The sequence below is a fragment of the Hypanus sabinus genome, chromosome 6 (assembly GCF_030144855.1).
Source record: "Hypanus sabinus isolate sHypSab1 chromosome 6, sHypSab1.hap1, whole genome shotgun sequence".
Lineage (NCBI taxonomy): Eukaryota > Metazoa > Chordata > Chondrichthyes > Myliobatiformes > Dasyatidae > Hypanus > Hypanus sabinus.
In genome coordinates this window covers 103,170,051-103,184,293 of record NC_082711.1, presented here as the reverse complement: position 1 = coordinate 103,184,293, position 14,243 = coordinate 103,170,051, and the positions used below count along the sequence as shown (strand labels likewise).

At 39.1% G+C, this 14,243-nt stretch overlaps 1 protein-coding gene across 2 annotated transcripts in view; it reads left to right on the top strand.

Moving 5' to 3' along the window:
- LOC132395725 (cell division cycle-associated 7-like protein) overlaps positions 1 to 12,619 on the top strand; it is a 30,861-nt gene extending 18,242 nt beyond the window's left edge. For both annotated transcript variants that reach the window (XM_059972677.1, XM_059972678.1), the window contains exons 5-11: positions 162 to 449; positions 5,772 to 5,846; positions 6,496 to 6,681; positions 6,927 to 7,055; positions 7,791 to 7,940; positions 8,456 to 8,592; positions 12,111 to 12,619. In XM_059972677.1, the coding sequence (XP_059828660.1) occupies positions 162 to 449; positions 5,772 to 5,846; positions 6,496 to 6,681; positions 6,927 to 7,055; positions 7,791 to 7,940; positions 8,456 to 8,592; positions 12,111 to 12,138 (993 nt within the window). In that variant the 3' untranslated portion in view covers positions 12,139 to 12,619. The remainder of the gene's footprint in view (positions 1 to 161; positions 450 to 5,771; positions 5,847 to 6,495; positions 6,682 to 6,926; positions 7,056 to 7,790; positions 7,941 to 8,455; positions 8,593 to 12,110) is intronic.
- Positions 12,620 to 14,243: the final 1,624 nt, after the last annotated feature.

The following is a 14,243-nucleotide window of genomic DNA, read 5'->3' as shown; positions in this document are numbered from 1 at the left end:
GCATTTCATTGTAGGTTTCAATATGCAGTACCTGTGATAAGTAAATGATCTGAATCTGAAGTTAAAGATCGTAAATGTGGCCAGTAGCATAAAAGCATTCACATAATATTGTAGGTGTTATTTTAGTTGATGTTCATATCTTAAGTTTATCTTCATTGCAGTCTGCAAATTCGGAAATTGAGGATGAGGATGAAGATGAAGGTTTCACTGAATGTGATGAGGATGAAGATGATATATCTTCCGTTGAAAGTGAAATTGAACCAATGCCAAAGAAAACCCATTTTGGACTGCGTGTAGCATTTAAATTCCCCACAAAGCGGCCGGTAAAGAGAAAGGAGCATGAGCTGGCTATGTCTGAATCTGAATCAGATGATGATTCTGGGTCAAAGAAGAAGAGGTCTAATGTTTTGCTAAAGCGAGCTATGAACATTAAAGAGAATAAAGAGATGGTAAGTGTACTGCTTTACAAAATACTCGGTTAATGGAGTGTGTAATTGTGATCAGACAAAAGCAGCACAAATTCTGAGAAGCAGCTTAAATACTTTCAATTAAAGCCGTTATATATGCAATTGTCCTGTATGCAAGATTCCTTGTACTTTTTCAGATCTTATTTGCCAGAGTATGTGACCTGTCATTTATGTACAGTATTTGTATAACATTTGTGGAATGACTGCTTTTTTTTCCCAATAATGAAAGTCCACAGAAATCAGTTTTGTGCCTTTTGCAGCCACGTTACCTCCACTGCTATTTAATTTAATTCATGCTTGCATAAGCAGAATGTTTTTCTGTTCACTGACACAAGGTCAGCAGAATGGGGTAGTGTAAATGTAAGGTGAATACTGACAAACATCTACAATATTTTTTTCCCCTGTTCTCTTCATCTTGCTATGTAGGAAAATGTGCAAAGGGCCTCAGATGTCAGTGAGATGCCCAGCTGGGACAAAGCAGACCGCTTTACTACCTTCATCCCAGAAGGGAGAGTGGCTTTTCTCTACCTGGCACCTTCCTTTTGTGTAGATACAAAGAGAGGTGGCATTGATGTGGAAACTTCCTAGGGTCAGTAGGAAGTACTCTGTTCTAGACCATAGATATAGAAGCAGAATTCACATCTGCTCCACCATTTCATCATGGCTGATCCAGTTTTCTCTCTCCCCCCACCCCCCGGATGCCTTAGCCCTGACTAATCAAAAATCTATCAACCTCTGCCTTAAATATACATAAAATATTGGCCGCCACAGCTGCCTGTGGCAAAGAATTCCACAGATATACCACTCTGGCTGAAGAAATTCCTCCTCAACTCCATTCTGAAAGGATGCCCATTCTATTCTGAGGCTGTGTCTTGGAGTCTCCCATCTCAGGAAATATCCTACTTTATCAAGGCCTTTTACCATTCGATAGGTTTTAATGAGGCCACTCCTCATTCTTCTGAATTCCAGTGAATACAGGTACAGTGTCATCAGATGCTCTTCATACGACAAGCCTTTCAATCCTGGAATCATTTTTGTGACTCTCCTTTGAATCTTCTCCAGTTTCAGCACATCCCTCCTTTGATAAGGGGCCCAAACATGCTGGCAGTTCTCCGTGAGGCTTCGCCAGTGCTCTATAAAGTTTCAGCATTACATCCTTATTCTTATATTCTGGTCCTCTCCAAGTGAATGTTAACATTGCATTTGCCTTCCTCACCACAGGCTCAACCTGCAAGTTAACTTTCAGGGAATCTTACACAGGAACTCCCAAGTCCCTTTGCTCCTCAGTGTTTTGTATTTTCTCTCCATTTAGAAAATAGTGCTTTCATTTTAATACCAAAGTGCATGACCATACACTTCCTATCTGCCATTTTTTTTGCCCATTCTCCTAATCTGTCTGTTCTTCTGTAGCCTTTCTGCTTCCTCAAAAACTACCTGCCCCTCCACCTATCTTCATATATTCAGCGAACTTTGCAACAAAGCTGTCAATTCCATCATCCAAATCACAGACATAAAATGTAAGAAGAATTGGTCCCAACACAGACACCTGTGGAACACAGTCACAGCAGCCAATCAGAAAAGGCTGCCTTTATTCCTGCTCTTTGCTTCCAGCCAATCAGCTGCTGCTTTATCCATGCTAGGATATTTTCTGTAATACCATGGGCTCTTGTTAAGTAGCCGCATGTGTGGTACCTTGTCTTAGTCCTTCTGAAAACCCAAGTACACAATATCAACTGATTCTCCTTTGTCTATCTGGCTTGTTGCTTCTTCAAAGAATTCCAACAGATTTGTCAGGCAAGATTTTCCTTTGAGGAAACCATGCTGACTACTGCCCATTCTGTCATGTGTCTCCAAGTACATTGACAACTCATCCTTAATAATCAACTCCAACATCTTCCCAACCACTGAGGTCAGACTAACTGGCCTATAGTTTCCTTTCTTTTGCCTCTCTCTCTTCTTGAAGAGGGGGGTCATATACAATTTTCCAGTCTTCCAGAACCATTCCAGAATCCAGTGATTCTTGAAACGTTATTACTAATGCCTCCATGATCTCTTCAGCCATCTCTTTCAGAACTCCGGGGTGTACATCATCTGCCCCAGGTGATTTATCTACCTTCAAACCTTCCAATTTCCCAAGAAACTTCTCTAGTTATGATACCTTAACACCCTTCATGACCCCTGACACCTGGAACTTCCACCATTTTGCTAGTGTCTTCCACAGTAAAGACTGATGCAAGATACTTAATCGGTTTGTTTGCCATTTCTTTGTCATCTATTACTAACTCTTCAGTATTGTTAATCAGCTGTCTGATATCCATTCTCACCTCTCATATACTTTATGTATCTGAAAAAACTTCTTGTATCCTCTTTAATGTTATTGACTACCTTACTTTCATATTCCATCTTTTCCATAATGATTATTTGTCTTCTGTTGGTTTTTAAAAGCTTGCCAATCCTCTTAACTTCCCACTAATTTTGTTCTATTATAGGCCTACTCTTTGGACTTGTGGTTTGGTTGTGTCTTGTTGCCTTTAGAAGACTTCTTCCTGTGCGTGTGTGTCCATATCCTATCCCCTGCGACTCTACTTTAGACCTCACATTGCAGCATTAACAACCTTCCCACTAGGATACTAATTCCCCTCCAGTTCAGCTGCAAGTTATCTCTTCTGTACAGGTCCCACTTTCCCTGGAAGAGAGCCCAATGATACAGAAATCTTATGTCCTCCATCTTACACCAACTCCTTAGCCACAGATTAAACTGTATACTCTTCCTAGTTCTAGTCTCAACCCTGGACATTCTGCCCTTTATCCTAGCACTGATCTCCCTGAACTCCCTATGCAGAACCTCATCACTCGTCATGCCCATGTCATTGGTACCTACATGGACCACAACTTCTGGCTGTTCAGCCTCCCACTTAAGAGTGCTGAGGACTCGATCCAAATATTTGAATGCCATTACAATCGTGGGTACACAATGGATACCAGAAATGGAAGAATGATTAAACTCATTTCTGGTTGTGAGCCTGGAAATATTTTTTTGGCATTTATTTTATTAAAGAGATCCTGGCCATTACCCAGCCTAGAGCTCTGGTTTACCTTGTCTGTTCTGCTCCTTATGTCAGTCTGTTTCTCAGACCCTTCCATACCGACGCTGGTGCATCGAACGTTGACATCGTTGGAGCTCTGACCCTGGAAAAGTTCCCTTCCACCAAGTTGGAGTTGATTAGAGTTTCTGACTGGGGTGTAGTGATCAGGAAACATGAGTGATCAAGAGACTCTATAATTTCTTTTATTATTACTTTCACGTTGAGGATATGACATCTCTGGAAAAACTGGCACTTATTGCCCATCTCTAATTTAGTCTTCAGAGAGGGTGTCATGCTACCTTCTCAAGCCTTTGCAGCTGTTCTGGTGAAGATCCTTCTATCGTGCCAGGATCTATACCAATTGACAGAGGACTGGCAATCCGTTTATAAGCCAAGATGGTGCATTACTTTGAGGAGAGCCTGCAAGAGGTGGTGTTCCCATGCATCTGCTACTCTTGTGTTTCTTGCTATAGGCTGCAGGCTTGGAAGGTATTGTTGAGGTAGCCTTGGCAAGTAACTAAAGGATCCTTTTACAGTTGCTTTGTACTGTTAGTGGAGATGTTGAATGTTTTAGAGTAGTGTAAAAGCTGTCAAGCAGGCTGTCCTGGGTGATGTCAACATGTTTGGGATTGATTTGACCCTTGCAGATGGTGGAAAGACCTTTGTGTTGGGAGTATTGAGTTTTCAAGTATTGGGAGGTGACTCACCTGTCAGAGAATGTTACTCCTTTGGTATGCTCTTGTAATCACTGTTTATGTGCCTAGTCTAGCAGATGTTTGTGGTCATTGTATATTACAGTGGAAAGTGGTTCCCATTAGTGAAACGATTGAAAGTTATTGTTGGATGCCATTTGTTACTGATGGTCGCTACCTGGCCTTATGACGCTGCACATTCTCCTTGCTACTTATTGGCCCACACTTCTAACTGTCTGGATTCCTTAGTCTGTTGAGGAGTTGCAAGTGGAATTGAACAGTCTGCTGTCATCGCTGAACATTCTCACTTCCGGCTTTGATGCAGCGAAGATTGGTCACCTCATAAAGGAGTTAGAGGTAATGGGGCTGAGAATGCTGCTCCAAGGAATTCCTGACAGCCACAGCTACCTTCTAATTGATAACACTGTTGATAGGAACTTTCATCATCTCGCCGAACAGAAGAGATTCTACAGGAGCTGGAGACCTTGAAGAACACACACAATGTGCTGGAGGAACTCAGCAAGTCAGGTAGCATCTATGAACAGGAATAAAAAATTGACATTTCAGGCTGAGACCCTTTATGTAGGACTGGAAGGGGGAGGTAGGGGAAATAGTAAAAGCTGCAGGACGAGGTGAAGGGGTAGATGGATGGGTCCACTTCCCTCTTCTGTCAGATTCCTTCTTTTTCAGCCCTTTACCTCTTCAACCTATCCCTACCCCTCCAAGCCCCTCACTTCATTCCCCTTCTCCCACCCATCCACTTTCCCACTCACCTACCACTTGACAGCTTGTGTTCCTCCCCCTCCACGCATCTTATTCTGACTATAGCTGCTTTCCTTTCCTATCCTGATGATCAATCTCAGCCTGAAATATTGACTGTTTATTCCCGTCAATAGATACTATTGACTTGCTGAGTTCCTGCAGCGTTTTGTGTGTGTTGCTCTATGACTTTGCTGATAAATTAAAGATTAGGATCAGAAATATGGATTCTGATTTAAGTTACAGTGTTGTTTTAAAATGATTAAGTAATTATGTCATAAAAAATAAGATGACTAATCTTAGCAAATGCATACGATAGCCAATCTTTAAAATACCCAAATATATTTGTTGCCATTCACTTTCAACAAATCCAAAACATGCTTCAGCAGTCTGAATTAGTTGCTATAAATTTCTGTTCATTTTTACAGCAAGAATTTAACAGTAATGATTGCTGTGCACCCAGTTTTTTGCATGTGAAATTCTCCACTCTTCTGATATTTTTGGATACAACTAAAATTCACTGACAAAGTGAAAGTAAAGATGGCGCTAAAAGTAATTGTTTTGCAGATAACCATTTTTACATGAGAAGCATAGCTTTAACGTATGGTCGGTGTGGCATGCTAAATTGCTTCTTCAAGCAACTTCAGCTTGTTCTTGTATGTTGAGTAATTTTGTGCTTCTCATACCCGGTGATATATTGTGATTTTAATCTTACATTTGTTTAGATGTTGTTACCTTTTTAAGTATTATTTGTATTTTTCTTTTAGCTTGCTAAACTAATGGCAGAACTAAAAACAATCCCTGGGCTCTTTCCAGTGAACGTACAGACTCCTTCACCTTCAGTAAGTATTGTCTAATTGCCCACAATCCAAAATTGGAATTTGTTTATTATTGTCACATGTACCAAGGTACAGTGAAAGCAATCTTTGCGTACTGATCATATAGATCTGTTCATTAAGAGGGTAGCATAAGGTAAATTAATAACTATGCGGAATAAGGAGAACATGTAGTGCAGGTAGACAATAAGGTGCAAGATCATAATAAGGTAGTTGGTGAGGTTAGGAGTCCATTTTATTGTACCTGGGAACCATTTAATCGTCAGGATTGAAACTATCCTTGAATATGTGCTTGCAGGCTTTTGTATCTTCTGCCTGATAGGAGAGGGAGAAGGAAGAATGTCCGGGGTGAATGGGGTTTTTAATAATGGCTAATTTACAAAAGCAGCAAGAGTGTACATTTTTCAATAAAATTACTATCGGTATACAGTAAATGATTGTCTACCAAGAAACATAACTTTCATTCAAAGCTACTAGCTTCACCTTCACTCCAGACAAGCATGTGGACTGACATACTTTTACTGTACAGTACAAACAAAATACTGTGATATAAACATTTGCTATTGTTTTTTATGTGTTAGATTTCAGCTGTATGCATGATGTGGTATCTATTTGTTCCACTCTATTTAAGTACAGTGACCTTTTATCTTTTCAGAAACAGAAACGAACCCCAAAAAGAACTTTCTCTGAAGGAAAGATTGAGCGCCGCGTGAATCCAACAAGAAGTGCGCGGCCTCCGAAGGGGTTTTCTGTGGAGAAGTTGGCGATTTCTCCTACCAAACTTATGGACCAAGTGAAAAACTTCCGCTTGAGAAATGATTTGTCAGAACGTTTTGTTGAGGTAGTTGGTCTTCGGGAAAGGATCTTCTGTTTTAGCATTCTGCCAAAAAATGATAAACTACAGTAACCACAATAATTACAGCATTTCCTTTGCAGTAAATTTTCGTCCATGAAGTTTTAGATTAAAAGTTGCTACAAAAATAGATAATTGTATAGCTATAATTTTGTGGTTGCATGTTTAAGGTTACTTCTAATAGTTAATTTGAATTTCTGGTTTAAATTTTGTTTCTTTACATCACTTAATAGGATGGAAGCTTAAAGAAAAAGAGGCGAAGATCTTCCAAATGTAAGCCCAGACTTGCTGATGATATCACAGAAGAGGATTTAGAAAATATTGCCATCACTGTTAAAGATAAAATATACGATCGTTGTATGGTAATTTTCAGACTTTTTTAATAATGCCATTGAACAAATCTTCATCAAACCAGAAACCGGTACACTATTTTGTTGTTTACATGTTTAACAGGGTGATAAGTCAGTATATCACATGTATATTCAACTTCAGGGCTGCACTACTTTCATTTGGGAATGGCTGTTCATTATCATTAACTACTTGTATTTTGTCTGTTTCACAATATTCCTGTTATGTTTATATGACTTTCCAGAGTCTAGAAGTTTAAAATAATGGTATGAAAAAGATGGACATTCATAACTGTTTCCCTGGGGTTAGAGTTCAAAATTAGAGGGGCCAGATAGAAGATGAGAGGGAAGGGATGTCAGGGAGATCTGCGATGTAACTTCTTTGCACAGAAGGGAATGAGTACTAGGTCTGACCATGTGATATTCACGAGACAATGTATAGGAAGGTCTCGGGGGTTATGGGCCAAATGCAGGTAACTGGGGTGACATGGAGGATGCTATGGCCAGCATGGACCAGATGGGCCAAAGGGCCTGTTTCCATGCTCTGGCTCTAAGATTAAACATATTAATGGAGTTAATTTTAGTTCTACTGTGAATAAATTGATTATAATTTGTATAGTTTTTTAATAACTAAATATGGAGTCTGCTAAATTTTTTTGAGGAAATCATAATTTTATACCACACTTTATAATTGAATCGTGTTCTTTTAATATTGTACTAAAGGGCAAAATGTTTACTTTCTGCATGTAGGGAAGCACATGCCATCAGTGTCGACAGAAGACGATAGATACAAAAACAATCTGTCGTAATCATGATTGTTTTGGCGTAAGAGGACAGTTTTGTGGACCTTGTTTGCGCAACCGATACGGGGAAAATGTGAGATCAGCCCTTTTAAATCCAGTATGTATACAGATAAAAGTACTAAACATTTGCTGTACTGTGCCAGATCATACTGTACAGGTTTTCCATGGCAATACAATTACTGTGTTCATTCTTCTGTTTGAAAGGATAAAACACTATGCTATCTGCATATGAAATAGTGGTAGCATGTTGTATTCTACTAAATTCAGTTCTGATAAAATACAAGAGCAGTATGTAGCTGCTTCCATATGTACACCTTTCTAAGGGTGCATTTTCATGTAGTTATTTATCTCATATGAATTGCAATTACCTTGAATCCTAAAACAAGTTTGTACTACTTCTGGCTGGTGTTAAATGCTTTAAGACCTGTTTGCCTTTTGGCATACATTAATAATATTGCCAGTTAAAGCATGCCCCAGGGCTGGATTAGCATTTCTTCATTTTATGGTGCATTAAATTAGTTCTTTTAAGTTGTAAGTAACCAAGAGGAATCAAAACTACTCCCCTCTTCATTGCTGACTTCTGTAATGCTGTAATTGCTTTGTTTTTTCTAGGACTGGGTGTGCCCTCCTTGCAGAGGCATCTGTAATTGTAGCTTCTGCCGTCGTCGGGATGGGCGGTGTGCCACTGGGATTCTAGTTCATTTGGCAAAATTTTATGGATATGACAATGTTCAAGCCTATTTAGAAAGGTAAGAGAATGGGATCAGTTGGATTCTTGAGGGAATGGGATCAATTAGGATTTTTATCCATTTCCGTATCAAATTACTTTCACCACCTAAAAGTGATGAGAACATGGGAGCGCGAATCATAGCACAACGGGCTCTTTCAGCCTACCTCAGCAACGTTGCTCGTGCTGCTAATCAATCTCTTCAGGTGTAGTACATTCGTACGATAGAACATACTGGACAGGCCATTTGGTCTACGCTGTTGTGTCAGTCTTGAAATCTCCTCCTATATAATCATCGATATCCCTCCATTCCATACCTATGTGTTTATCTGAAAACCTCTGGAACCATATTGATGTGGCCAATTCTACTGGAAACCTATTTCAGGAACCTGCTACTCTCTCTGAATAAATGAAGAAGAAAAGTGAAAATTAAAAAAAAAATGCCTTTAAGCTTCTCTCACTAACCTTAAAAGCATTTGCTCCAGTGTTTGATGTTCCTACCCCAAGGGTAAAAATTCTGACTGCCTACTCTATTCCTCTCAAAATTTAAAAACTCCCTGTAAGGTCTCCTCTTAGCCTCCAGTGCTCTAGGGAGAACAGCCTTTCCTGTAGCTCATAAACCACAAATCCAGGCAGTGTCCTGGTGAAAGGTATCTGCTTCCTCTCCATATTTTGCCTATAATAAGGCCCTTCATTTCCCTCAATCAGCTTCTCAAGATGGATGTGCCATTCACTAACGTTGTGGCTGTTCTCTACATCAGTACAATGTGCTATCTTGTCCCATATCCCTTGATTTCTCAGTACATTTCAGTGAGTGTACTGTCTATCCTTCTGAACTCCGAGGTGTAGTCAACTCTATTAATTTTACAGATGTCGCACCCCAGAGGCAGTCAAGTGAAACATTGCTGCACCTCCTAGAGCAAGTTACATGTAGCACCATAATTGTATACAGTATTTTTGGAAGTCTTATGTAGACTCTGTCTAATTGTGGAATGAAGTGTTGTATTTAAATTATCAAAGCAGTAAAGGCCAGTGTATCATCTGCCTTCTCAACTACCTGCTGCATTTGCCATTCAGTTTTCTGATTTGATTACAAGGACAGCAAATTTCTTTGAACATCAACACTAAACAATCTTAATGTTTAAAATTTAAAGAAACAGCATTTTTATTTTCCCTGCTGATGTGGATAACTTCAGATGTGGGTTCCCATTTTACTTGTCTACTGTCCTTGAACCAATCCTCTGCATTCTGTTCACTGGACTTTTTCTGATGTAGTTTCATGTCCTTTGAAAAGGTGGAACTTTGGTCTGCTCAGCGAGAACCTGAAACCAATCCTTCCAGTATCTACTGGTCACTTTACGGCTTTGTAACTGCATCCGTTTCCCATTTTTAACCTAATTTCAATTTTCATTCATACACTGTTCCCCGTTCCCTGCCCTGTGACCTTATTCACCATGTGTGTAGGATCTTGGCCAAGGTTTTCTGAAAACCCAAGTACTCCACATTTATTTCTGTGTAGATCTCGAAGAAACTCCAAATATTTCCCATTTGTAAAGCTACAATGACTGTACCAAATTCTTTAGAAGATTTGCTATCACATCTTCTATACATTCCAACATTTTCCCAATTAACATTGTCAGGAAATAATTAGTAGTTCCCTGTATTCTCTTTACTTCAAATAGTGGAGTTACATTTGTTTCCTCTGTTTGCAGGAAACATTCCAGAGTATATTGTATTTTGAAAGGTGATGATCACAATATATTCTCATACTCAGGAGCTTGGTATTAATGTTTCAGGCTGATTAATTTCTTCCACATCTTCATTTGCAAATTAAAGGCTAATTTGTGGGAGGTTTTTTTTGTCCTCTGAAGACCAACACTAGCTACTTGCTGCTTTCGTATTCCCCTTACTCTCTATTGAATACTCTTGATTCCCCCCCCCCCCGCGCCGATGAAGTCCTTGCACATTGGTTTTATGTGTTCTTTGTGTGTTGCTCTTGTTTTCATTTCACCTTTCTTTTCTCCCCTCCCCCTAAGGTCCTGGTTCTCCTTTTTTGAATTTCAGACACTCTGTCCTCAAAGACTTGCTATTTTTTTCATATAGCAGTCAAGAGTTACACAGCATGGAAACATGCACTATCTGCATATTAATACCACATTCTCACATTCACTTGCTCACTGTTTGGAATGCAGACGAAAAGCCACACAGTCACAGGGAGGATGTGCAAGCTTCACTCAGAGACTGGGTTTGAACCTGGGTCTTTAGTGCTGTGAGACAACTCCACTAACTGCCACCTTGGCAAACCTAATGCTTTATCCTTAGATTTAATATTATCTTGAAGTTCTGTACTTAGACCATTTTCCTCTCTTGTCTTTGACATTAAAGCTTGAAAATTAGTTGCAAGTGATCCATTTGCTATTACCTGTCCACTGTTGTACTCTCTATTTATCACTTCCCTATCATCTATCAACAACTACTTAATCAATTATCTATCTAACACTTGGCTGTCTGCACCTATATGGATTTGTACATTGATAATATAAATTCCTCAACATTAATGGCGAAAACATTCTCTACATTCACAGATTTCAATCTCTACATAATACTAATTAGATTTGTCCTCTTTATATTTTCCTCATTAGGTTAGATGCAAATGAATGGAGTGTATGCAGCTGAACTTTGACCTATGCTGCATATAACTTTCTAACTATTTATTTAACATTGCCCAGATTTCCAATGCACATTTTGACTTGCAGAATCCAAGGGTGTCCCTTATGTTATATAGTGAAGGTTGATTAATCCGCTGTCCACTCTGAACCCTTAAATCGCAAAGAATACAGGACAATAGACAAATAGTGGGAGGTGTGATTAGAATGTCATTTTTTGTGCTGTGCAGTTTTGTGGTGATATGTCCATGGGGATAATAAAGATGATATGATCTTAATTATTGCAAGGAATTGCTGGAGTTGGCCATAGCTCCTGAAACTACCACCATCAACTAGAATATTGGCTAATTCTTCAGCTGATATCCACGGTTCCTGAATTAAGGGATTAAATTTAAACCCTGGAAAGGCAGTACTGGTTCTATTCGGGGCCAGTCATCTGGGTTCCATTCTGAACTCCGCTGCTGTTTCTGTGGAGCTTGTGAATTCTCCCCAAGACCATGTGGCCTCTCCAAAGATGTATCTGTTGGTAGGTTAATTAACAACTTTATAGGCAAGTAATAGAACCTGAGTCAGTTGATGGGAAATGTAGGGAGTAATTAATGGATTCGTATTGAAATAGATTGTTTGTTCAGTATGTGACAGGAATATGAAGGGCCTAAATGGCTTCCATCTTGGAAGGAAATGTCAGGCTTCTAGACTTTGAATGTTGCAGTTGAATCCACCATAGCACAGTAACTCAGGCAACAATAAGAATGAGATTTTTGAAGACCCTTTCAAAATACAACATTTGTCATTTGTCTATCCAGAGCTTATCTTAATTTAGTAATGGGTAGAAATTTTGATTACTTGTTGTAATGTTTGTATTGTACTTTAGTTTACAGAGACAACTAACTGAAGACTGAAACAAGAACTAGGATTTGTAAAGATGCGGCTGCTTATAATGTTACATTTTAATTTTCTTAGTGGAACATGTATAAAAGCATACTTTAATTTTTAGCTTCATAATTGATGCCTGGAAACACTTGGTTATTGAAGCTAAATAAGGTCTGTTGAGTTTGTGTTTTTTGAAATAAATAGCTTAGCAATCGAAAAGTTTGTTTAAACCGTTGTTAAATTTTCTGGTGTTAATTGTAATGTTATTGTCTTGGTTGCAAGAAAACATCATGCTGTTCAGTGGTAACATCTTGTTTACAGTGACCACGTTAACACTAAATGAGGGTTAATAAGATGTCCTCTTGTGCATAATCTGATGGTGTTGATGCATGCATCTGATGTGTTCTTTACACATCGTAAGGATTGATAATTAAAACTGGAAATGTTAAAGCTATTAAAGCTATGAGTCTGATAACCCAGCAACATTAAAGCATTAGATTTTTGATTTGACTGTTCGCTAATCTGAGTGCTTTTTTTTTATGACTGCAAGTTTGCATTTCTGGCCTAAAGAGAATGTTGTAAAAATGTGTTCAATCATTAACGCAAACTATAAAATAAAAATGAGTAAGTGTTGTATGATAAAATCAATTCATTAGACTTCCAGTCACCTGGATATATTTCTGTCCGTTGCACTTACTTACATTGCAAAGTCATCTTTATATTTGTACAGTGGATTTATTGCTGGCAAATTGTGATATTAATGAACACAGCTAATTTATAAATTGCACACAACTCACACAGAATGCTGGAGAAACTTGGCAGGCCAGGCAGCATCTGTGGAAAAGAGTACAGTTGACATTTTGGGCTGAGACTTTTATCAGGACTAGAGAAGAAAAATGAGGCAACAAGTTAGGTGGGGAGAGGTAGAAACACAAGGTGATGGATGAAATCGGGAGGAAGGGGTGAAGTAAGAGCTGGAAAGGGTGAAAGAGATAGAGGGCTGGAGAAGGGGGAATGACTGGAATTAAAATGGATGGCCATTGAAGGGGGGGGAGATGTATATTACACACCCTTGATTGGGAAAATGCCCCCTCTCTGCAATTCTGTCCATGAACATATTGAACAATATTTAATTCTTGGATTAAAAGGTAATTTTCAGTTTAATCTTTACTACTTGACGATGTATCTTTAAATTGATAGAAGCAAGGCTACTCCAGAAATAATCTTTCTAGCAGGCTTCTCTTTGGTCTTTAGATTGAATGTCCAAACAGAGGTAGGTCCTCTGATTTTGGTTTTGTGAACAAGACATTGGGTAAACATTATTCTATTCTTCCCTACCTGCTGGAGTAGCCTATTGAGGGTGTCAATTCTTGAAGTACTTCCACGTGTCAGTGCAAATCTATGCTGTACGCATCTAGGTAAAAAAATAAGGTGTTTTGGTCTCACTAATATTTTGAAAGATATTTATCAAGGGTGGATGGGGAGCAAATGCCTTCAACTTCAGAATTTCATGGAGCTGAAAAAAATTGCCTCCAATAAGTGAACAGACTTCAATAAAGATCAATTTAGAAAGTTTAAATAGAGTTATGAGGCATTTCACCTCTTCCCCTCTCGTAAGAGTAAAATATTAACTCGCTTGACCTATCCTTGTATGACATGCTTTCTAATCCAGGCAACATCCTAGTATATCCTCCCTAAAGCTTTCATCGCCTTCCTATAAAGTGACCACAATTGAACGCAATGTTCCAATGGTCTAGAGTTTTATAGAGCTGCAACATTACCTCACAGCTCTTGAACTCAATCTCCAGAGTAATAAAGGCAAACACACTATACACCTTCTTAAGGCTACAACTTTGAGAGATCAGAAGTATGATAAGTCTGCATATAGGAAAGAGGGAGGAAATCTGGTTCAGTGGCGCCACAGCAACCTCAATGTCAGCAAAACCAAATGGTTAGTTATTGACTACATGAGGAGGAAACCGGAGATCTGTGAGCCGGTCCTCATCAGGGGCAGATGTAGAGAGGCAGCAACTTCAAATGGTTCAGCGTAATCACCTCAGGATCTGTCCTGGGTCTACTGTGCAGCTGCCATTAAAAGAAGTCACAAAGGAGCCTCTACTTTAGAAGTTTGTGC